Below are 24,378 nucleotides of genomic sequence, written 5' to 3' on the forward strand. Positions count from 1 at the left end.
TTCTCAATGGTAAATAGTGGGGCTCCCCAGGGGTCAGTGCTGGGACTGCTGCTTTTTAGTATATATATATATATATATATATATATTTTTTTTTTTTAATTCTTTATTCATTTTAAAACTTTCATCAAGTGTACAAAAATTGCAACACAATAACATAGATTTAACCACTTGTACATCTTATCATTATAACTTATAGTTGTAAATATAACCCTCCCTCTCCCATCCTGAAATCCCTTTAGTAAAGCACAGTTACTTACCGTAACAGGTGTTATCCAGGGACAGCAGGCAGATATTCTTAACGCATGGGTGACGTCACCGACGGAGCCCCGGTACGGACATTTTTCACTAGAAAGTTCTAATTGGCTGCATCGCGCATGCGCGAGTGCCTTCCCGCCCGACGGAGGAGTGCGTGGTCCCCAGTTAAGATAAGCCAGCTAAGAAGCCAACCTGGGGAGGTGGGTGGGTCGTAAGAATATCTGCCTGCTGTCCCTGGATAACACCTGTTACGGTAAGTAACTGTGCTTTATCCCAGGACAAGCAGGCAGCATATTCTTAACGTATGGGTGACCTCCAAGCTAACAGAGAGGAGGAGGGATGGTTGGCCATTAGGAAAATAAATTGTGTAATACAGATTGGCCGAAGTGCCCATCCCGTCTGGAGAAGATATCCAGACAGTAGTGAGTAGTGAATGTGTGAACTGAGGACCAAGTGGCAGCCTTGCAGATTTCCTCGATGGGCATGGAACGGAGGAAAGCCACAGAAGCAGCCATAGCTCTGACCCTGTGGGCCGTGACAGCACCTTCCAGTGAGAGATCGGCCCGAGCATAACAGAACGCAATGCAGGCAGCAAGCCAGTTGGAAAGTGTCCGTTTGGAGACAGGACGACCTAGACGGTTAGGGTCGAAGGACAAAAGGAGCTGAGGAGATGAGCGGTGAGCCCTGGTACGGTCAAGGTAGTAAGCTAGGGCACGCTTACAGTCCAGCGTGTGCAACACCTGTTCCCCAGGATGAGAATGGGGCTTAGGGAAAAAGACAGGCAGCACAATGGACTGGTTGAGATGAAAGTCCGAGACCACCTTGGGAAGGAATTTAGGATGGGTACGCAGAACCACCTTGTCATGGTGAAAAACAGTGAAAGGTGGGTCGGCAACCAGTGCATGCAGCTCACTAACCCTCCTGGCAGAGGTGATGGCAATGAGGAAAAGCACCTTCCATGTAAGAAATTTGAGTGAAGTTGTGGCAAGAGGCTCAAACGGAGGTTTCATGAGTGCTGATAAAACCACATTCAGGTCCCAGACGACTGGAGGAGGCTTCAGAGGTGGTTTGACATTGAAGAGGCCTCTCATGAACCGGGAAACCAGGGGATGAGCCGTAAGAGGTTTTCCGAGGATAGGCTCATGGAACGCAGTGATGGCACTGAGGTGGACTCTGATTGAGGTCGATTTGAGGCCAGCGTCGGAGAGAGAGAGCAAATAGTCCAGTACGGTTTCCACCGCCAATGAGGTGGGATCGTGATGATGAAGCAGACACCAAGAGGAGAACCGGGTCCACTTCTGATGGTAACATGGAGGGTGGCCGGTTTCCTTGAGGCATCCAGAATACGACGGACAGGCTGAGATAGATTCTCTGGAGAGGTCAGCCCGAGAGAAACCAAGCTGTCAGGTGGAGCGAGGACAGATTGGGATGCAGTAGAGACTGATGCTGCTGTGTAAGTAGAGTAGGAAACACAGGAAGAGGAATGGGCTCCCTGGAGCTGAGCTGGAGTAGGAGGGAGAACCAGTGTTGGCGAGGCCACCGAGGGGCGATGAGAATCATGGTGGCTTTGTCCCTGCGGAGTTTGAATAACGTCCGCAACATCAGAGGCAGTGGAGGAAAGGCATAGAGGAACCGATCCGTCCAGTCGAGCAGGAATGCATCCGGGGCCAGACGATGAGGAGAGAAGAGTCTGGAACAGAACTGGGGCAGCTGATGGTTGTGAGGAGCTGCAAAGAGGTCCACCTGAGGGGTGCCCCACTGATCAAAGATGGAGCGGAGTGTGGGGGGATCCAGAGCCCACTCGTGAGGTTGAAGGATGCGGCTGAGATTGTCGGCCAGGGAGTTCTGTTCGCCCTGGATATAGACAGCCTTGAGGAAGAGACTGCGGGCTGTGGCCCAGGTCCAGATGCGGATGGCCTCCTGACAGAGGAGGGGAGATCCGGTGCCGCCTTGCTTGTTTATGTAGTACATGGCGACTTGGTTGTCTGTGCACAGGAGAAGAACCTGAGGGTAAAGAAGGTGCTGAAAGGCCTTGAGGGCATAGAACATGGCCCTGAGTTCCAGGAAATTGATGTGATGTTGATGCTCCTGAGGGGTCCAGAGTCCCTGAGTGCGAAGTTCTCCCAGGTGAGCTCCCCATGCATAGGGGGAGGCATCTGTGGTTATGATCATGGAGTGAGGGGGTAGATGAAAGAGTAGACCCCTGGAAAGATTGGATGAGTTCAACCACCATTGAAGAGATTGCTGAAGAGACGATGTCACAGAGATGGGATGAGAAAGAGGATCGGTGGTCTGTGACCATTGGTTGGCTAGAGTCCATTGAGGTGTCCTGAGGTGAAGTCGCGCCAGAGGAAGCACATGGACCGTCGAGGCCATGTGGCCCAGGAGGACCATCATCTGCCGAGCTGGAATGGAGTGATGAAGGAGCACCTGGCGGCAGAGGTGGAGCAGGGTCCCTTGGCGGTCGGAGGGGAGAAACGCCCTCATGAGAGTGGTGTCGAGAACGGCTCCAATGAACTGAAGTCGCTGTGTGGGAAGCAGATGCGACTTGGGGTAGTTGATCTCGAACCCCAGGAGATGGAGGAAGGAGATGGTGTACTGAGTGGCTTGTAGCACAAGTGGAGACGTAGGTGCTTTTACCAACCAATCGTCCAAGTAGGGGAACACCTGGAGGTTGTGCGACCTGAGAAAGGCCGCCACCACAATAAGGCACTTGGTGAACACCCTGGGCGATGATGCGAGGCCAAAGGGTAGCACCTTGTACTGATAGTGGCGGTGTTGTATCTGAAATCGGAGGTAGCGACGTGAATTCAGATGGATTGGAATGTGAGTGTAGGCCTCTTTGAGGTCCAGGGAACATAGCCAGTAGTGTTGAGAGAGAAGAGGATAAAGCGTGGCCAGGGAGAGCATTCTGAACTTTTCCTTGACCAGACACTTGTTGAGGTCCCGGAGATCGAGGATGGGACGAAGGTCTCCTGTCTTCTTGGGAACCAGGAAGTAGCGGGAGTAGAATCCCTGACCCCTTTGGTCTGTGGGAACCTCTTCGATGACATTGAGGAGAAGGAGGGATTGGACCTCCCTTAGGAGGAGAAGGGACTGGGAGGAGTGGGACGCAGACTCTATAGGAGGGTTGTCTGGTGGAAGAGTCTGGAAGTTGAGAGAGTAGCCGTGGCGGATGATGTTGAGGACCCACAGGTCTGATGTGATGACCTCCCAATGGTTGAGGAAGAGTTGGAGACGTCCTCCTCGGTACCGGGTGGGGATTCTTCCCATAAGTCCGGGTCCCTGATATCAGTGTGCGCACGCCGAGATGTTGGGGTGGAAGGCTCGGTGTGGCGGGTCTTAGAAAGAGACTTGCCAGAGCGCATGGAGACGGTACCGGGAGAGGAAGACCGGTGTTGACCCCGGTCCCGGGAAGAGCGGTGACATTCTGGGTCCCGGGGAGACCGGTGCCCTTCCTGGTCCCGAGGAGGATCGACCTCAGAGCGGGTCTGTACCACAGGACGAGAATGGAGTGGTTCAGCCGAGAGGATTGGCATGGAAGTGTTGAGTGGCACCGAGGGGGTGGACACCGGTGGGATGGTGCGAGGCTCGGGCCGGTCTGGTACCGAAAGAAGTGGTGCCAATAGGGTCGGTAGCAGGTGCTGGAGTTGTTGCTGCAGCTGTTCCTGCAATTTGTCTTGGAGTATGGCCACGATGCGGTCATCCAGGGGTGGCACCGGTACCGCTTTTTTCTTTTTTGGTTCCATAGGTGCTGCTCCACGCCCCGGCGATGAGGAGGCCGATGAGGAGGCACTCACCGAGATCGGGGCGGAGCGTTTGCGGGGTCGGCGTGAGGCCGGGAGGACCAGCGTCGCCACTGTGGCAGGTGGGCGCTCAAGGGAGGTGGAAGGCTTCTTAGCCGGCTTACCTGGTGCCAGCGACCCCGAGGAAGGATCGGGCGTTGTCGAAGTGGTCGGTGCCGTCTTTTGCGGTACCGTCGACGTCGCGGCAGTTTCCATAGCAGATCCGGTACCGAAAAGGATGTTCTGCTGGATCTGCCGATTTTTTAAGGTGCGTTTCTTAAGAGTGGCACAGCGGGTGCAGGTGTCAGCCCGATGCTCTGGACCCAAACACTGTAGGCACCAATTGTGTGGGTCAGTGAGAGAGATTGGGTGTGCACACCGCTGGCACTTCTTAAAGCCCGGTTGAGGGGGCATGAAGGGAAACACGGCCTCCGCAAAATCAAAGCCGGAGGCTTGTATGATGGCAACAGGCCCCGCTGGGGCCGGCCTGAAAAATAAAGAAAAAACAAAGTTGTTTTTTTTTTTTACTATTTAGAACGGAAAAAGAAACCCGAAGGGAAAAAGAGAAAAAAACAAGAAAATAACGCGAGCGGGAAGGCAAAAAGGAAGTTTTCAACGGCCGTTGAAACCACATGCGTCTTCTTCGCTCCGCGGAAACGAAGAAACTGGGGACCACGCACTCCTCCGTCGGGCGGGAAGGCACTCGCGCATGCGCGGTGCGGCCAACTAGAACTTTCTAGTGAAAAATGTCCGTACCGGGGCTCCGTCGGTGACGTCACCCATGCGTTAAGAATATGCTGCCTGCTTGTCCTGGGATAATTTTTATTTTTCATATAATAGAAACCCTCCCCCCACCCCACCCTTATCTTACATATTAAATATATAAATATTAGGAAAATGGCATCAATCATGACAAAAGGACGTTAATGGTTCCCAAATTTTAATGAAGTTTTTATAATTTCCATTTTGCACCGCTATTGATCTTTCCATTCTGTATATGTGGCAAACTGAATTCCACCAAAATTTAAAATTGAGCCCACTATGGTCTTTCCAGTTATTAGTAATATGTTGTATGGCTACTCCGGTCAAAATCAATAAAAGTTTGTTATTACACATTGATATCTGACTCTTTTTTCTCATAGACATACCAAAAAGTACAGTATCATAAGTTAATGCTACGTGATTTTCCAATAAACAATTTACTTGATCCCAGATTGAGTTCCAAAAGGCTAAGATATGGGGACAATAGAACAAAAGATGATATAAAGTCCCTATATCCAGATTACAATGCCAGCATCTATTAGACAAAGAACTATTTAACTTTTGCAATCTAACTGGGGTCCAAAAAGCTCTATGTAACAAAAAAAACCAAGTTTGTTTCATAGACGCTGACATTGTACATCTCATTCTCCAAGACCAAATTTGTGGCCATTGAGATGCTGAAATATCATGCTTAATCTCAATGCTCCAAATATCCCTAAGAGTATTTTTAGGCTTTTTTTTAACCAATTCACTAATAGTTTTATACCAGTGTGCGGCCTGATGTCCCAGAAAGTCCGCCTGAAAACATAAAAATTCTATGCTAGGTTGAGTATTCAAATTTTTCCATTCAGGGAACCCTGCCTGAATGGCCTGCTTCAATTGCAACCAACGAAAAAATTGCGATTTGTGAAGCCCAAATTTATGTTGCAATTGTGTAAAATCCAGCAGCTTACCATTAGTAATTACATCATTTAAAGTTCTGATACCTGCAATTATCCAATGTTTCCAGACGATCTTGAAACCGCCAATTTGAATCTTGGAGTTTAGCCATATGGATTGATTCGTTGAATTATTAATAGTAATTGCTGTTAAATTACTGACAAACCGTAATGTTTTCCAAGTATCCATTAGAATTCTATTTTCTTTGTACAATCTGGGCATCTTGATACTGAGCACATGAGAAAGATGTAAAGGAAACATGAGTCGCCATTCCAAATATAACCAATCAGGAGTATACTCAAAGAGATCCGGGAGGACCCAATACATACCTTGATGTAAAATATAGGCTTGATGGTACCTATAAAAGTTTGGAAAATTTACCCCGCCCTCCTTAATTGGTCTTTGCAAAGATGCTATAGCAATTCTAGGAGTTTTACCAAGCCAAATAAATTTTATAATAATCGAGTTCAATTTTTTATAAAAAGATCCATGAAAAAATACTGGTATCATACCCATTTGATAGCAAACTACAGGTAGAATCATCATTTTAACCGTTTGAACTCTCCCCCACCAAGATAAATGTAGTGGATTCCAATGCTCACATAATTCCGTAACCTTTTTTATCAGCCTTTTTTCATTTTCTTTTAGTCTCATCTACTGTATTTTTAATCCATATTCCTAAATATTTTAAACCATCATCCTTCCAAATGAAAGAAAAGGACTCAAACATACTTTTTAAACAATGTACATTGAGTGGAAGAAGTTCAGACTTATTCCAATTTATTTTATATCCTGAAAATTTACCGAACTTGTCTATCAATTCTAACAAACAAGGAATGGAGGAAACAGGATTTCTCAAATATAATAAAATATTGTCTGCATAAGCAAAGAACTTATATTCCCAATCATTACGAGGAATACCCTGTATCCCCTTTGCTTGATTAATAGCTAATAATAGGGGTTCTAATACTATATCAAAAAGCAAAGGAGATAGTGGACAACCCTGTCTAACTCCCCTATGTAAATTAAAACGATCTGACATTTTATTGTTGATATATAATCTTGCCATAGGGGAGCTATACAAAGTCTGAACCATTTGAATAAATCCTGAACCTATACCAAACCATTCCAAGGCTTGATACATGAAATCCCATTCCACTTTGTCAAATGCTTTTTCTGCATCTAAAGATATGGCAAAAGCCGGATCATTCATATTTTTAGTTAAATTTAAAGTGTGGAATGTCAATCTTGTGCTACTGGAAGAATGTCTATTCGCAATGAATCCAGTTTGATGTACATCAATTATATAAGGGAGAGCCTTAGCCAATCTCATAGCCAAAGTTTTAGCCAGTAATTTTCCATCTACATTAATTAAATATATCGGCCTATAGTTTGATACCGAAGTAGGATCTCTATTTGGCTTAGGCAAAACAATAGTTAAAGATTCTGCCATAGTACTGTAATACAACCTTTATTTAGTTGATATTGATATAAATTTAATAAATGAGGGAGTTACGCATTTGAAATGTTTTATAAAATTCTACTGTAAAACCATCCCCACCTGGAGTGGATCCAACTCTAAGAGACTTCAATGCAGTTTTTACTTCTTTTAATGATATAGGCTCATCTAATCTTCTTTTTATATGATCAGGAAGTTTTGCACCCACTAATAAATTTAAAAATTCCACACCACTTTGAAGTTTATCAGCATAAGACTCAGAAGAATACAAATCTTTGTAAAAATTAAGAAATTGATTTAAAATATCATTAATCTGAGTATGCAAATTTCCATTACTATCTTTAATTGCTATTATTTTTACTTTTCTTTTTTTTGCTTTAAGATAATTTGCAAGTAATCTTCCTGCCTTATTGGAACTTCCATAATACAAAGTTTGCTGGGAAAACAAATCTTTCCTCGCCAATCTTGAAGAAATCTCATTATATTTCCCTTTTACTTTTAAGAGTTCTTGTAAAGTATCTTTCTGCCAATTACTAATTAATTTAGATTCTAGAAATTTAATTTCATTTTCCAGATCAGTGAATTGTTTAACCAATAATTTCCTAGTATGTGCCGAATAAGAAATAATATGACCTCTCATAGTAGCTTTAAAAGCATCCCACAATATTTCAGTGTTAATATCCACTGTATTATTGATTTGGAAAAATTCAGATATCTTTTCCTTAAATTCTTCAAGAAAAACTGAATCTGCAATCAGTGTATTATCAAATCTCCAAACTGATCTATTTATTTCCTGTTTATCTAAACTACATTTAATCCATACTCCTCCATGATCTGACAAAATAATTGGATCAATGGAAGCTTGTAGCACCTGTTTTACCAATGAATTTGAAACAAAAACATAATCAATTCTTGAAAAAGATTTATGAACTTGTGAAAAAAAAGAAAATTCCTGATCATTAAAATGAAGAATTCGCCATATATCTTTTAAATCACAAGAATTTACCAGATTTTCTAATCCTAAAGATTTTATATTTTTACTTGGATTTTATCCATAAAAGGATCCATCACAGCATTGAAATCTCCAGCTACAACTAAATTAGAAGCAGCCAGTGGGAGTATTAATTGTTGTAAAGATTTAAAATAATCATTTTGATTCGAATTAGGGGCGTAGACATTAATCAAAGTCAAGATATTATTTCCCATTCTCATTTCCACCTTAATCCATCTTCCTAAAGGGATCAAACTCCAACATTTTAAATGAAGCTGAACATTTATTACTTATTAAAATAGCAACCCCCGCTTTTTTCCTAACTGCAGGGGCGAAAAAACAGTGCTTTATCCATTCGCCTTCGAGTCTTTTTGATTCAACATCTGAAAGATGCATCTCTTGGATGAAGTATATATCAGCTTTCTGTTTTTTCAAGAAAGTAAGCATTTTTTTCCTTTTTACAGAATGATTGAGACCATTAACGTTAAGGGAAAAAATTTTAGTCTCCATTATATTTAATAATTATCAAAAATCTCTTCTCAAATGTAAAGAATAAATAACAAATTAATTCATGATTAGATGCCATTTTCCAAACCCTCTTCATTAGAATATAACACTTCCCCCAGTTATTATCAATCCCTTTGTTAATCCCATTCCCACCCATCCCCCCCTAAATAATGACATATATAACTTGGAATCACACATATAAGTACAGATGAGTCCAGAAAGTTCCCCAACAGACCACAATATTAAGACAATATTATAATATATTCATCTTTTTATATAATTCTCTTGTTATTATTATAATCATTCCATAAATATCCATCAAAAACCTCAACAACCAATTCCCAATCTGTATAGATCTAGTTGATCTAATGTGAAGATAATATTAAGATTATCTTGCTTGGATAATCAATAACTAATTATTCTTAATATCCTTTAACATATAATATTAATATGTATAAAAGGAGACAAATTATAAATCTATAAGTTACTCATAATGAAATCAAATCGCTTCTGCTCATATGTGCACAGTAACCATCCTCTTTAGAAGTGTACAGATGTTAATTAATAAATTTTCCATCACTAAAGACATATGAATTTGATTCATATTAGAATTAGATATTCCCTATTGAAAATATATTCTATAGCTATCAATGAGATTCAATGAAAAGCAATTAAAATTTAAATTAAATATATTGAAATATTAATTCTTATACAGAATGAGTTCAGCACTAGATCAAAGATAAGATCATTTTTGAAAGAAAATTCCTCAGTGAAAGATCCTAGTGAGTCACATTCCTTGCGCACAAATTTACTTCCAATTGATCCCGAAATCATAGTTATAAACAGTAATGGAGTCATAAAACTCAATATTCCAGTTCTTCTTTCTCCTTTTTTCTTATATCTTCCTAGTCATACTACGATAATATATTAAGGTTAGAATTTCAGGAGCTATAAGGAATGAGCAATGAGACACAAGGAATGCAATCCATCTCCTAATATGCAATAAGCACGAGACATGCCAATTAATTATATATGTCCTTCCCTTGCACAAGAACCACTGTTCAGTCCGAAGATGATATCTGCGATGAAGATTCAAATCAATAAACAAATAGTTCCAAGAATTCCATTTTCAATGCTGCTGTCTTTTCTGAATAAAGAATCTCATTTCACCATACCAATCGTATCTGGAAATCAGTCTCTTTCTTTCTTGAACAGAAAGGTGAACTCCTCAGTTCAAAAGTTTTAGTATGAATGGCATATCCCCTATGCACTTCGATATACAAGTGATCATACAACTTGGCAATGTAGTGAGCATAATGTTCCACCATATTCCTGTTAATCCTGCTGTAGAATTATTCTTACTTTGTACTCATGTTTAGAATTATCCTTCATCTTCTATAATCTAATCTAATCTAATCTAAACCTTAAGTTTATATACCGCATCATCTCCATGAGTATGGAGCTCGACACGGTTTACAAGAACTTAAAATAGTAAGTAGAGAGGAAGAAAAAAAAGGATTACATGAATTTATATGAAGAAGGGGGGGGGGAAATTATAATTCAGTCATTGTGATGAAAAAAAAAAAAATAAATTCTTTCTTCTTCGAGTCAGAAAAATGTCCAACATGTGGTATCATGTACAAAGGATCCATTTTTTCAGTTTATATAAAAGGCATATCTCATAGCCCAGCACATTATACATAAAATATATAAGAACATAAGCAGTGCCTCCGCCGGGTCAGACCATAGGTCCATCCTGCCCGGCAGTCCGCTCCCGCGGCGGCCCAAACAGGTCACGTCCTGTCTGAATCACCAGAAGGGGCTCCCTTGCCACCTTGGTTTCTCAATGAAGTCCTATCTTCCCATCGAAGTCCTAACCCTCCGGTCTTGCACATGCACGACCTGGTTGGGTTTCTATACTTATTACCTGGTTAGCTTTCTATACTTGTGTTACATCCCAGCTCCTCCCTCGGTATCCCACAATCCCTTTATCCCTCAGGAATCCGTCCAATCCCTGTTTGAATCCCTGTACCGTACTCTGCCTGATCACTTCCTCCGGTAGCGCATTCCAAGTGTCCACGACCCTTTGGGTGAAAAAAAACTTCCTTGCATTTGTTTTGAACCTATCTCCCTTCAGTTTCTCCGAATGCCCCCTCGTACTTGTTGTCCCCTTCAGTCTGAAGAATCTGTCCCTATCCACCCTCTCTATGCCCCTCATGATCTTGAAGGTCTCTATCATATCTCCCCTGAGCCTCCTTTTTTCCAGAGAGAAGAGCCCCAGCCTATCCAACCTCTCGGCATATTGGCAGTGTTCCAGCCCTTTTACCAGTTTCGTTGCTCTCCTTTGGACTCTCTCAAGTACCGCCATGTCCTTCTTGAGGTGCGGCGACCAATACTGAACGCAGTATTCCAGATGTGGACGCACCATCGCTCGATACAATGGCATGATGACTTCCCGCGTCCTGGTTGTTATGCCCCTCTTTATGATGCCCAGCATCCTGTTGGCTTTTTTCGAGGCTGCAGCGCACTGTGCAGATGGCTTCAGTGATGCATCCACCAGCACACCCAAGTCTCTCTCAAGTCTGCTGTCTCCCAACAATGCCCCCCCCCCAATTTGTAGTTGAACAACGGGTTCTTTTTCCCTATATGCATGACCTTGCATTTTTCCACGTTAAAGCGAATTTGCCATTTGTTTGCCCAGTCTTCCAGCTTGTCCAGGTCCCTTTGCAGGTCCTATCACTCCTCCCTGGACCTAACTCTGCCGCACAGTTTGGTATCGTCTGCAAATTTTATAACCTCGCACTTTGCCTCCTTTTCCAGGTCATTGATAAATATGTTGAAGAAAAACGGCCCCAGCACCGATCCCTGTGGCACACCGCTTGTGACTCCCCGCCAGTCAGAATATTGGCCCTTCACTCCGACCCTCTGCAGTCTACCCGACAACCAGTGCTTGATCCATCTGTGCACATCCCCTCCCACCCCGTGCTTTCTGCAGCTAATAATTAAAAGTTACTCCTGCAATATTTGACTAGACCTTTGTTAGAATCTTACTGCAATAAGAAAAGGCAGATAAGAATATTTTGTAAGTTGTAAATCTTCCAGAGAGGAATGTTCAGTACAATATATTACCTCATGCATTTGTAGTGCTTATAGAACTTAGAATGCAATTCAAATCCCACTGTAAACTGGGAAGATTCTTTTACCGGTACATATTAAAATAAACTTTAAAATATAAAACAATTCTTTATATTATATATACTATAAAGCATATATGCTAAAATATATATAGATATATATTTAAAACAACTAGAATAAACCACTCAGATTCATTCATTCATAGGCTGCTCTCTTTGATTTAAAAATTATTTAAGCTTCTCAGGGTTATCAAAGCTGAATGTTTTATTGCCCATTGTAACTTTCATAACTGCTGGGTACAACAACCCATATTTAGCTCCAATTTCTCTGAGTGATGGACGCAAATCTAAAAACTGCTTTCTCCTCTGTGCTGTGGATTTTGCAAAATCTGGGACAATGTGAATCTTGGCATCTTGACAACGCAGATTTTGATTTTCTTTTGCAAGTCTAATAATTTCTAGGGCATGCTGAAATCTTAACACCTTAAAAATTATCGGTCTAGGTCCAACAAATTTATCAGGTCTTCTGGTTGGGACTCTGTGTGCCCTTTCTATAGGGTGTTTTGCTTTAAAAGGCAGGACTTTTATAATGAAGTTTTCTAAGAAGGATATCATGTTCCCTTTCTCCACCCCTTCCGGTATCCCTATCACTCTCAAATTCGACCTCCTCATCCTGTTCGAGCAGTCCTCCAGCTCCCTGGTAAGCAAGTCTATTTTCTCTCCGTCCTCTTTAAGTTTTTTCTTTAGAAATTCAAACCCTTCAACATTCTTTTCCAGTTGGTTAACTTTATTTTCTAAGATCTCCGTTCTCCTATTTAATGTGGATACTTCATCCTGTAACTCGTTCAGCTTTTTTGAGTTTGACAAGACAATTTCTTTTATGGCTTTAATTTCTTTAAACATTTCTTCTTCCCATTTGTTATCCTTCGGCAATGGAGTTTTTGAGGGTGTCACCGGCTCCGGTTTCGATCGCTTTACGCTGCCAGCGTTTATTGCCGCGTCATTTTTTGTTTGTTTACCGGAGGCCATCCTGAGTTACTAATTTGAAAAAATTCAAAACTTTCTATTTTTCCTGACACTAAAGTTTATTTAATATAATGTCTGTTAATAGCGGGAGCTCCTTCCTCACCCGACCATTCGTGCGAGATTCCAAGCCACGCCCCCACGCTTTTTAGTATATTTATTAATGATCTAGAGATGGGAATAACTAGTGAGATAATTAAATGTGCTGATGACACAAAGTTGCTAAACCGCAAGAGGATTGTGAAAAACTGAAAGAGGACCTTGTGAGACTGGAAGACTGGGCATCAAAATGGCAGATGTTTAATGTGAACAAGTGCAAAGTAATGCATGTGGTAAAGAGGAACCCGAACTATGGCTATGTGATGCTGGGTTCTGTGTTAGGAGTCACTGCCCAGGAAAAGGATCTAGGTGTCATTGGTGAGGATAAGTTGAAACCCTCAGCTCAATGTGCAGCAGCTGCTGCTAAAAAAGCAAATAGAATGTTAGGAATTATCAGGAAAGGAATGGAAAACAATGAAGAAAATGTTATAATGCCTTTGTATCATTCTATGGTACGGCCACACCTCAAATACTGTATGCAGTTCTGGTCGCTGTATCTCAAAAAAGTTATAGCAGAATTAGAAAAGGTACAGAGAAGGGCGACAAAAATGATAAAAGGGATGGGATGACTTCCCTATGAGGAGAGACTAAAGGGGCTAGGGCTCTTCAGCTTGGAGAAGAGACTGATCAGGGATGATTTGATAGAGGTCTATAAAATGAGTGGAAAGAGTAGATGTGAATCGCTTGTTCACTCTTTTCAAACATGCTAGGACTAGGGGACATGCGATGAAGCTACTAAGTAGTAGATTTAAAATAAAACGAAGAAAATATGTCTTCACACAATGTGTAATTAAACTCAAATTTGTTGTCGGAGAATGTGGTGAAATCAGTTAGCTTAGCGGGGTTTAAAAAAGGTTTGGATAATTTCCTAAAAGAGAAGTCCATAGACCATTATTGAGATGGCTTGGGGAAATCCACTGCTTATTCCTAGGATAAGCAGCATAGAATCTGTTTTGTTACTTGGGATCTAGCTAGGTGCTTGAGACCAGGGTTGGCCACTGTTGGAAACAGGATACGGCGCATAATGGACCTTTGTGTCTGTCCCAGTATGGCAATGCTTATGTTAAGGACTAGCAGTGCAAGCCAAAGTAAGTGAGGCAAATTGAAAAAGAGTCGGCTGATTTTTTTTTTTTGCCTTCTATCTACCGATAAAGAGATGAGCAAGGTGATATATGAAAACTACCTTGCTCACAAAACAGGAACATATCAATCTGGCACAGGCTAGTTATACTCCAAAGCCAACTTCTAACATTCTTTCAGCTCCCTGTGGCTATATACTGCATATTGGTATGAGGGTAATAAATGTGTGTAAAAGAAAGATTCACTCTGTTTAGAGAAGTGGTCTCAAACTCAAACCCTTTGCAGGGCCACATTTTAGGATTTGTAGGTACTTGGAGGGCCTCAGAAAAAAATAGTTAATGTCTTATTAAAGAAATGACCATTTTGCATGAGGTAAAACTCTTTATAGTTTATAAATCTTTCCTTTTAGCTAAGTCTTAATCATAATATTGTAATTTATAGCTAAAGAGACATATGATCAAGAAACGGTTTTATTTTACTTTTGTGATTATGATAAACATACCCAGGGCCTCAAAACAGTACCTGGTGGGCCGCAAGTTTGAGACCACTGGTTTAGAGCCTTCCTAAAAATGGCTACTTCCAAGAGCACAGGGCAGTTTTAGAACAATGTCAAAATAATTTACACAAAACACCATATTACTTGGTATAATTCAGTGGATATTACTCTTTATTTCATGAGTTTTAAGAATAAGGGCCAATGCATAGAAGGCTCTGGGGTACAGCCCTTACCTTTTTGTTTAGCTCAATGTTCTCCAGCACTTTGATAGCCTGATAGTAATCTCCCAGCAAGGAATGCAGTCGCAGGAGCCCCACCAAGCTAAAGTAACCCAGCATTTTATAGAGGGCGTGACGTCCATACTCGCCTGCTACACTTTCAGGGTCACCTGGGAAGATTAGAGTTTGTCAGACATAGCAAAAGAGAAAGAGATTTCCCTCATACAGACTCGCAGGTGTCTGCCACTATCATCTCTCTGGAGAAAAACAAGGCAAGATTATCAATTTTAAGATGCCCTTATTTGCCATCCTGGTGATAAACTCAAGATCCCCTTAAGAATGTTGCAATATGCGAGTCTGGAAAGGTGCTTCTCACCACCGCTGGTGTAGACCTCTAGTTGTCGGTTGATGTTGGACTTGTCCACCAGAGAGTGCAGGACATTGAGGACGCTGTGCACGTTCCAGATCTTGGGGTTGGAGCGCAGAAACTCAATTTCTTCTTCTGACTTCTTTGCTGTTTTACAACGGTACTGGCTGAAAGACTGGAACTGCACAGGTTTAAAGAAGAGACACTCAGCTTTGGTGGGTTGCACAAGCTATTTTTTAAATAAATCTAAACAGCAAGTTTGTTTAATCTTGTGTCATCTATATACTGTATCTCAGTGGCACTTGCCCCGTATGTTACCCATTCATATACTTAATTCCATTCTACAAACAGCATTGGCATCATATCTCTGTTACTTGACATGCTCTAATGCTGCCTAATTATTAAGATATTTCATTTATATTGTGCAGACATGCGAGTATCATGTATATTTTATATGAATGTTCTAACATGTTACCTATTATCACTTATATTCTGCTAACATTAGGACATTTATCAAAAAGAGATTATGTACTTACCCTGGTAAGCTCTTTTCCACTAGATAGGGGAGACATTCTAGACAAGTGGGTAGTATCCCAATGGCCGCGTGCCATCTGCAGAAGGAATCCAATCTGGATTTTCTCTCCGACTCTGCTCTACTTCAGAGTGCTCTCTAGCTCCACCTACAGTTAGTACCCAAGCACTGAGAGCCATCTTACAAACATGAAAGCAGACACAGTCAAGGCAATGAAAACCATAAAGCACAGTTACTTACCGTAACAGGTGTTATCCAGGGACAGCAGGCATATATTCTCACATGTGGATATGGGTGACGTCATCTACGGAGCCCCAATGCGGACAGCTTTTTCAAGCAAACTTGATTGAAGATTTTAAGTTTGCTCTGCTGCTCCACGCATGCGTGCCTTCCTGCTCCACTAGAGGGCACATCTCCCCCTCGTGGTCTCCAGTTCACTTAACCAGCAAAGAAGCCAACCTCGGGGAGGCGGGCGGGTTGTGAGAATATATGCCTGCTGTCCCTGGATAAAACCTGTTACGGTAAGTAACTGTGCTTTATCCCAGGACAAGCAGGCATGATATTCTCACATGTGGGTGACCTCCAAGCTAACTGAAAAGGGATGGGGGGAAGTTGGCAATTTAAGCAAATAGATTACGCAATACCGACTGGCCAAAACGGCCATCGCTCCTGGACAATGTATCCAGGCAGTAGTGGGAGGTGAAAGTATGAACCGAAGACCACGTGGCAGCCTTGCAGATTTCCTCAATGGGTGTGGAACGGAGGAAAGCTACGGAGGCTGCCATCGCTCGGACTTTATGTCCCGTTACTCGACCATGCAGCGCGAGACCAGCTGAGCGTAGCAAAAAGAAATGCAAGCAGCCAACCAGTTGGACAAGGTGCGCTTGGAAACTGGGCGACCCAGCCGATTAGGGTCGAAGGACAAAAACAATTGTGGGACTGTCCGATGAGATTGAGTGCGTTGGAGGTAAAAGGCCAACGCTCTCTTACAGTCAAGTGTGTGCAGCGCCGTCTCTCCAGGGTGAGAGTGGGGCTTGGGGAAAAATACTGGCAAGACGATGGACTGGTTGAGATGAAAATCAGATACCACTTTAGGCAAGAACTTAGGGTTAGTGCGGAGGATCACCTTGTCGTGATGGAATACAGTGAAAGGTGGGTCTGCCACCAGAGCCTGTAGCTCGCTAACCCGCCAAGCGGAAGTGAGTGCGAGTAGGAAGATCACCTTCCAAGTGAGGAATTTCAGATGGCATTTGTCTAACGGCTCAAATGGGGGTTTCATGAGTTGAGCCAGCACCACATTAAGGTCCCAAACCACCGGGGGAGGTTTGAGAGGAGGGTGGACATTCAAAAGACCTTTCATGAAACGAGAAACTAAGGGATGGAGTGAAAGGGCTTTTCCTTCCAGGGGTTGATGGAAGGCAGCAATTGCACTAAGATGTACCCGAATGGAGTTGGTCTTCAGGCCGGAGTGAGAAAGATGGAGCAAATATTCCAGGACCAAGGGGACCGAGACCGACACCGGGTCCTGGTCGTGTGAGGAGCACCAGGATGAGAATCTGGTCCATTTTTGGGAATAGCAGGTTCTAGTCGAGGCCTTCCTCGAGGCTTCCAGTATTTCCTTGACTGATTGCAACACAGGGAGAGAAGTCAGGGGGAGAGAAACCAAGCATTCAGATGAAGAGACTGAAGATTTGGATGCAACAGCGATCCCTGGCTCTGCGATAGCAGAGAGGGAAACAGAGGCAGAGGTAGTGGATCTCTGGTACTGAGTTGAAGTAGAAGGGAAAACCAAGGCTGGCGTGGCCACCGAGGAGCAATCAAGATCATAGTGGCTCGCACTGGTTTGAGATGGACCAGCGTCCGCAGAATCAGAGGAAAAGGCGGAAACGCGTATAGAAACCTTCCCTCCCAATCTAGGAGGAAGGCGTCGGCCTCGAGGCTGTCCAGGGAGTACATCCGGGAGCAGAATTGAGGGAGTTTGTGGTTGAGGGGGGAGGCGAACAGATCTATCTGAGGGGTCCCCCACTTCTCGAACACCTGTCGTAAGGTTTGGGCGTGCAGCGACCACTCGTGTGGCTGGAGGAGGCGGCTGAGTCTGTCTGCCAGACAGTTCCGCTCTCCTTGTATGTACACCGCTCGAAGGAAGATGTTGTTGGAGATTGCCCACTTCCAGAGACGCAGGGCTTCCTGACAGAGGGCCCGAGACCCCGTCCCCCCTTGCTTGTTTACATAGTACATTGCTACCTGGTTGTTGGTTCGGACGAGAACCACCCGGTCGTGGAGCAGATGTTGAAAAGCCACAGCGGCGAGATAGATGGCCCGAAGCTCCAGCACGTTGATGTGGCAGCGGCGGTCCTCTGTTGACCACATCCCCTGAGTGCATAGGCCATCCAGGTGAGCTCCCCAAGTGTACTCCGACGAATCCGTGGTGAGTACCTTGCTGTGTGGAGGGGCGAGAAAATGTAAACCTTTGGACAGATTTGAAGAGTCGGCCCACCAGAGGAGTGATCGTTGCAAGGAAGGAGTCACTGTCACGGGACGGTCGATTGGGTCCCAGTCCTGACGCCATTGGGAGGCCAGGGTCCATTGAGGAGTCCTCAGGTGGAGGCAGGCGAAGGGTATGAGGTGGACGGTAGAGGCCATGTGGCCCAGAAGAGTTATCATCTGCCGAGCTGATACGGAGGTCAGCAGCGAAATCCTTCGACTCAGACTTACTAACGCCTCTTGACGTGGAGGGGGAAGAAAGGAGCGGAGGCGAACGGTATCCAGCACGGCCCCCGATGAACTGTAAGGACTGAGAGGGGCGCAGCTGGGATTTTAGGAAGTTTACCTCGAACCCCAGACCTTGAAGGTAAATAATAGTCTGTCGGGTCGCTGAGATAACCCCCTCCCTGGACGGGGCTTTGATCAGCCAGTCGTCCAGGTAGAGGAATACCTGGAGGCCCTGAGAGCGTAAGGCAGCTGCGACCACCACGAGGCACTTCGTGAAGACTCGGGGTGACGACGCCAGGCCAAAGGGGAGGACTCGGTATTGTAGGTGTAGGTCCCCCACCTGAAAGCGCAGGAACTTGCGGTGAGCAGGGTGCACTGGAACATGTGTGTAGGCTTCCTTCAGATCGAGGGAGCAGAGCCAATCGCCCTCGTCGATGAGAGGGTAGAGAATCGGTAGGGAAAGCATCCGGAACTTTTCCCGCACCAGAAATTTGTTGAGTCGCCTCAAGTCTAGAATTGGGCGCAGGTCTCCCGTCTTCTTCGGTACCAGGAAGTAACGGGAGTAGAACCCTTTCCCCCGTTGGTCGGGGGGAACCACCTCCACTGCCCGTAGGCGAAGCAGTTCTCGAGCTTCTGAGAGAAGGAGGGATAACTGAGTTCGGTTGGGAGGGCACACCCTTGGAGGATTGTCTGGAGGGTTTTCCCGAAAGTTGAGAGAGTATCCTGATGAGATCACACCAAGGACCCATGTGTCCGACGTGACTTGTTCCCAGCGCGGGTAGAAGGCTCTGAGGCGTCCCCCGATGGGAAGGAGGCCTGGGGCTGTGGCGGAGGGGGCCAGCCCCCATCCGCTTATCCCGTCAAAAGGACGGGGATGGTTTGGCGGTCGCAGGCGGCTGGGACTTGGGCGGAGCCCGATGGTGAGCTTGCGGGCGTCGGGGTGGAGGCCGTGAGAAGGCAGGGGTAGATTTTTGAGGGTAGTGGCGTGGAGGGGCCCTGAACGGCCTGGACGCTGGCGGTTTCGGCTTTTGCCGAACGAGGGAGGCAAACGAGCGTTCGTGTTCTGAAAGGCGTTTCGTAGCTGCCTCGATAGTGTCATCAAAAAGTTCTTTGCCCACACAGGGGAGGTTAGCCAACCGGTCCTGTAGGTTAGGGTCCATGTCGACGAGGCGTAACCAGGCTAGGCGGCGCATGGCGATAGCGAAGGCTGCCACTCTGGATGAAAGTTCGAAGCCATCATAGGCCGCGTGAAATAAATGGAGGCGTAGGTTGGAGAAAACCTCCAGGAGCAGGTTAAAGGCTCCTTGGCGTGAGGCCGGCAGGTAGGTCGCAAAGGCTCCCAACAGTCCAATGAGATGTTTCAAGTAGGACGTGAAGATGAAAGTGTAACTTTGTACCCTAGAGGCCATCATAGAGTTCTGGTACAGTCTTCTGCCGAACTTGTCAAGGGTCCGATCCTCTCGACCTGGGGGGACCGCCGCTGAGACCCGGGAGGGGTGAGCCTTTTCAGGGAAGATTCTACCAACAGCGACTGGTGGGAGAGCTGTGGTTGCTCAAACCCGGGGTATGGTACTGTACGGTACTTGGACTCCATTTTGGAGGGGACAGCTGTTACCATATAGGGGGTCTCCAGATTCCTGAAGAAAGCGTGTTGGAGTACCGGATTGGGCGGTAAGCGAAGGGACTCTCTGGGCGGTGATGGCAAATCCAGCTCCGCCAGGTACTCTTTAGAGTATCTTGAGTCGGACTGGAGGTCTAAGTCCAGAGCGTGGCCCATGTCCTGGACAAAGCGAGTGAAGGAGGGGCGGGACGTTCCCGGGGCCCCGTGTGGGGACGGTGAACGAGACCTCCGTCGAGCGGAGAAGGACGGGGAGGCTTCCCTCGAGTATTGAGGTTCATGCTCCGACCTGCGCTCCGAGACCGGGGAAACACTGTGGCAGTGTTCCGGGGTCGAGGACCTACGTTGTCTCGAGGAGCCCCTCGGAGACAATGCCGGGGTACGGGGTACCGATCGATGTCGAATCGGTGACCTCGACCCGGACTCCCTCGGCGAAAGCCTGGGACCTCGGCTCGGAGCCCCGGTCTGAGGGGGAGTTAGGAGGATGTGAGGGTTGGAGAGTGATAACTCAATCACCTTCAGCGGTCCTGTACGGGGCGTCGGTGAACGGCCTCTTAGTGTGGGCGAACTCCGGGCCTTCTTAGAGGTACGGCGGTTTGAGGTTTCGGTCGTTTTAGTGCGACGCTTTGCCCCGCGGCGGTCCGTGGAGGGAGAGCGTCTCGGCGAGGAATCCGAGGAGGATGGAATGCGGCGAAGCTGGCGCACTTTGCCCCGAGGGGGCTCGACGCGAGGCTCAGGCTGGTCCAGCGCACGCGAGGTCGAGGTCGGGGCCGGTTGTAGATGGGCCAGCGCAGCGGACAGCTCCGACGAGATCATCGCCCGGAGCAGGTCCTGGAAAATGGGCACGGACAGCATTGAGGGCATGTCCGATGCCTCGGTGCACTCCACCGGGGGCGACCTCGTATCAGAGTATTCCCGGGTGGTGGAGGCACGGCCCGAAGGCTTGGAAGGTTTCGCCGGGGCTGAAAGCTTGGGGCTTCCACCATGCGTCGCCGGTGTTCCCGAGGCTGGCTTCTTCGCTGGTGCGGAACCTGAAGAAGGAAGAGGAGACTTACCCGGAGCCGAGGCTTTTTGCTTTCCCGAGGTCTTCGGGGTCGAGTCTCGAGGTGGTGCCGAGATATTCGGGGCCGAGGTCAAGGCCGAGGCCGAGGTAGTGGGTTGGTCGGCGGTGAAAAGGTCCGCCATGCGGGCTTTTCTTCGACGGAGGGCCCGGTTCTGAAAAGTAGCACACTGGGGGCAGAAGTCGGTTGGATGGGCGGCCCCCAGGCAGAGGATGCACCGGTGACGCGGGTCTGTGATGGAAAGAAGCCGCTCGCACCGGGTGCACTTTTTAAAGCCGGTCAAAGGCCGGGACATAGAAAATGAAACTGGCCGCGGCCCAAGTAGCCACACGGCTGCGGCGACCCGGAAGCCTCCGGGTCGGTCAAAATGAAGCAGGAACAGAAGAATAAAAATCAGAAAAAACGCTCACAGCGACTAAATCAATAAAACAAGAAAAAATCGCGGTGCTAGAAGGCAGTTGGGGCAGAGCCTAAAAATACACGACTTCTAGGCTCAGCGGAAAAATTTGAACTGGAGACCACGAGGGGGAGATGCGCCCTCTAGTGGAGCAGGAAGGCACACATGCGTGGAGCAGCAGAGCAAACTTAAAATCTTCAATCAAGTTTGCTTGAAAAAGCTGTCTGCATCGGGGCTCCGTAGATGACGTCACCCACATCCACATGTGAGAATATCATGCCTGCTTGTCCTGGGATAAACAAGTGTTCTGCTCAAGAATAAATATGAAAACAAATGCATCAAAGGAGCTCTGAAATGACCTCTGCATAAAACAGTGACATAGACAGAGTCTTTCCCAGACCAAGGGCTGACTAACATCCAAGAAGCAACTTGGAGAAGTACAAACAGGACAGTAGGCAGGTGCAGGAAGGACAGGGCAGGAGTAAAGAACTTCTCTCCTATCTACTGGAAAAGAGCTTACCAGGGTAAGTACATACCGTATGTTTCATTCCATAAGACGCACCCTAGATTTAGAGGAGGAAAACAAGAAAAAAAACATTCTGACCCAAATTCTGTCGGACTTGGATCTTCAAATACCCCCTTGTTCCCCACAGGAAGAGGCCACATCATGATCAGATCCATCGTAAAAGATAAGAAAAAAACGACCTCACAGCCTGACAATTACAGACCCATCACGCTATGCCCACTATTTATAAAACTCATGGCGGGGATAGTCCAAACACAACTAATGAACTACCTAGATCAATTTCATTTGCTCCATGATTCACAATCAGGCTTCAGACCGTCATTCAGCCCTGAAATGATAATCACCTCTCTCCTCAATGACCTATACAATATATTGAGCAAGGGACTAAACGCACTCATACTCCAACTGGACCTCAGCAGTGCCTTCGACCTAATGGACCATGACTTGCTACTACTCCGCCTAGACTCTTTCGGACTATCAGGAAATGTCCTCAACTGGTTCTGAGGCTTCCTGAAAGCTCACAGTTACCAAGTTCAATCTGAATGGGCCAGCAGCTGTGGCGTTCCATAAGGTTCCCTACTGTCGCCCCTCCTCTTTAACGTCTACCTAGCCTCTCTAGGTGACTACTTGAGCAGCCTAAACATCCCCCACTACAGCTATACTGTTGACATCACCATCGTTCTCCCTGTTACCCACCTGATACACATAGCATAAACTGTCTTGTCCACTATAGAAGACTGGATGGCCGATTCCAAACTAAAATTAAATACGAAGAAAACAAAATTCTTCATAGCTTCATCCACCAACTTCACAAAGGACTCCCTCACCTTGAGGGGAACCAATTTTCCAATCTCCCCTACAAATAAAATTCTAGGTGTCCACTTGGACAGACAACTATCCATGTCAGTCCAAGTGTGTAATGTTGTACACAAAGTCTTCAACACATTATAGAAACTTAGGTCCATAATGAAATACTTCCATTCAAACTCCTAGTCCAGGTACTAATCTTGGACTACTGCAACATTGTATACCTAGGAGGATTACGCAGACACTTCTGGAAACTAAGCGTCATCCAAAACACTGCTGTCAAGCTAATCTTCAACCTAAACAAATTCAACCACATAACTCCATTCTATCCAAAGCTGCATTGGCTGACGATTGAATAATAATAATTTTATTTTTATATACCGCCCTACCACATATTTCTAAGCGGTTCACTTACAGTACTAAAAGTATACAAACAGTGAATAAAAATTCAAAATCTATGAACAACTAAGATTATACAATAATTAAATAAAATGCATTCGCAAAAATAGATAGATATTTCTTTAAAAAGTTCAACTATAAAATCAATGTGCAAATTTCCCATCAATATTCTGAAACATCAATTTACAAATTTTTCAAATAAATCAGTTTTCAATAGTTTCCTAAAAGACATGTATGAATGGGCCTAAGAAATAATAGAACTTAACCATGAATCCATTTTATCTGCCTGAAAACCAAGCAATTTATCAAAGAATCTCTTTTAGATTTCTTATATAATATTTAAAATATTATAGAATATTAATTTGTAATGAAATGTTAAACTTTATGCTTATATGAGAGTTAATCAAGTGTGTATCTTTAAGTTCATATGAGTTTAATTGCTACACTTGTTGTAACATAAAAAAAATGAATAAAAATTAAAAAAAAAAAAAAAGAATCTCTTGTAACAACAAAGCTTAATAATTGGGAACACAAATAAGTATTGCCCTCGAGTTATTCTTTTGGGTTTATATCTTTCAAAACATAGACACAGGTAATTAGGAGCCATACCAAACAGCACTTTAAAACTGGTGCAACCAAACTTAAACATTACTCTAGCCTCAAAAGGCAACCAATGCAACTGTTTGTAGGATGGAGTAACATGATCATGTTTTTTCAACCCAAAAATTAAACGGACCACTGTATTTTGTATAAGTCTCAGTCTTTTTTGAAGCTTTTTTTGGGATTCCATGTAAATTATATTACAATAATCTAGAATGGACAAAATGGATGATTGTACCAATAATCTAAATGATGCCTTATCGAAGAATTTTTTTATCATCCGAAGCTTCCACAAAATTGTATAACATTTCTTAACTAGCGAGTTTGTGTGATCTTCCAATGTTAAATGATAATCAAATATGACACTCAAAATTCTAAATGAAGCAGAAATTTGGAAAGTTTGTCCATTCAAGTATAGTTCTTTTTCTTTTATAGTATCAAAAGGACTAGCCAGAAAAAATTTTGATTTTTCCGGATTCATTTTAAGTTTTGCCCTCTTAGTCCATTGCTCGATATGGATTTATTTTTTTTTTTAATAATTCTTTATTCATTTTATAGTTTACATCAAGTGTACAGTAATTATCAACAATTAAAATACATCATCACTTGAA

General features: G+C 44.6%; 1 protein-coding gene across 3 annotated transcripts in view; it reads right to left on the reverse strand.

Annotated features, from left to right (window-relative positions):
* The window catches only part of EIF3L (eukaryotic translation initiation factor 3 subunit L), an 88,846-nt gene that overhangs the window by 11,842 nt on the left and 52,626 nt on the right, over positions 1–24,378 (reverse strand). For all 3 annotated transcript variants that reach the window (XM_033929563.1, XM_033929564.1, XM_033929565.1), the window contains 2 exons: positions 15,125–15,296; positions 14,764–14,918 (listed from right to left, as the gene is read on the reverse strand). In XM_033929563.1, coding sequence (XP_033785454.1) covers positions 14,764–14,918; positions 15,125–15,296 — 327 coding nt within the window. The remainder of the gene's footprint in view (positions 1–14,763; positions 14,919–15,124; positions 15,297–24,378) is intronic.

This window comes from Geotrypetes seraphini, chromosome 2 (assembly GCF_902459505.1).
Source record: "Geotrypetes seraphini chromosome 2, aGeoSer1.1, whole genome shotgun sequence".
NCBI classification, from domain to species: Eukaryota; Metazoa; Chordata; class Amphibia; order Gymnophiona; family Dermophiidae; genus Geotrypetes; species Geotrypetes seraphini.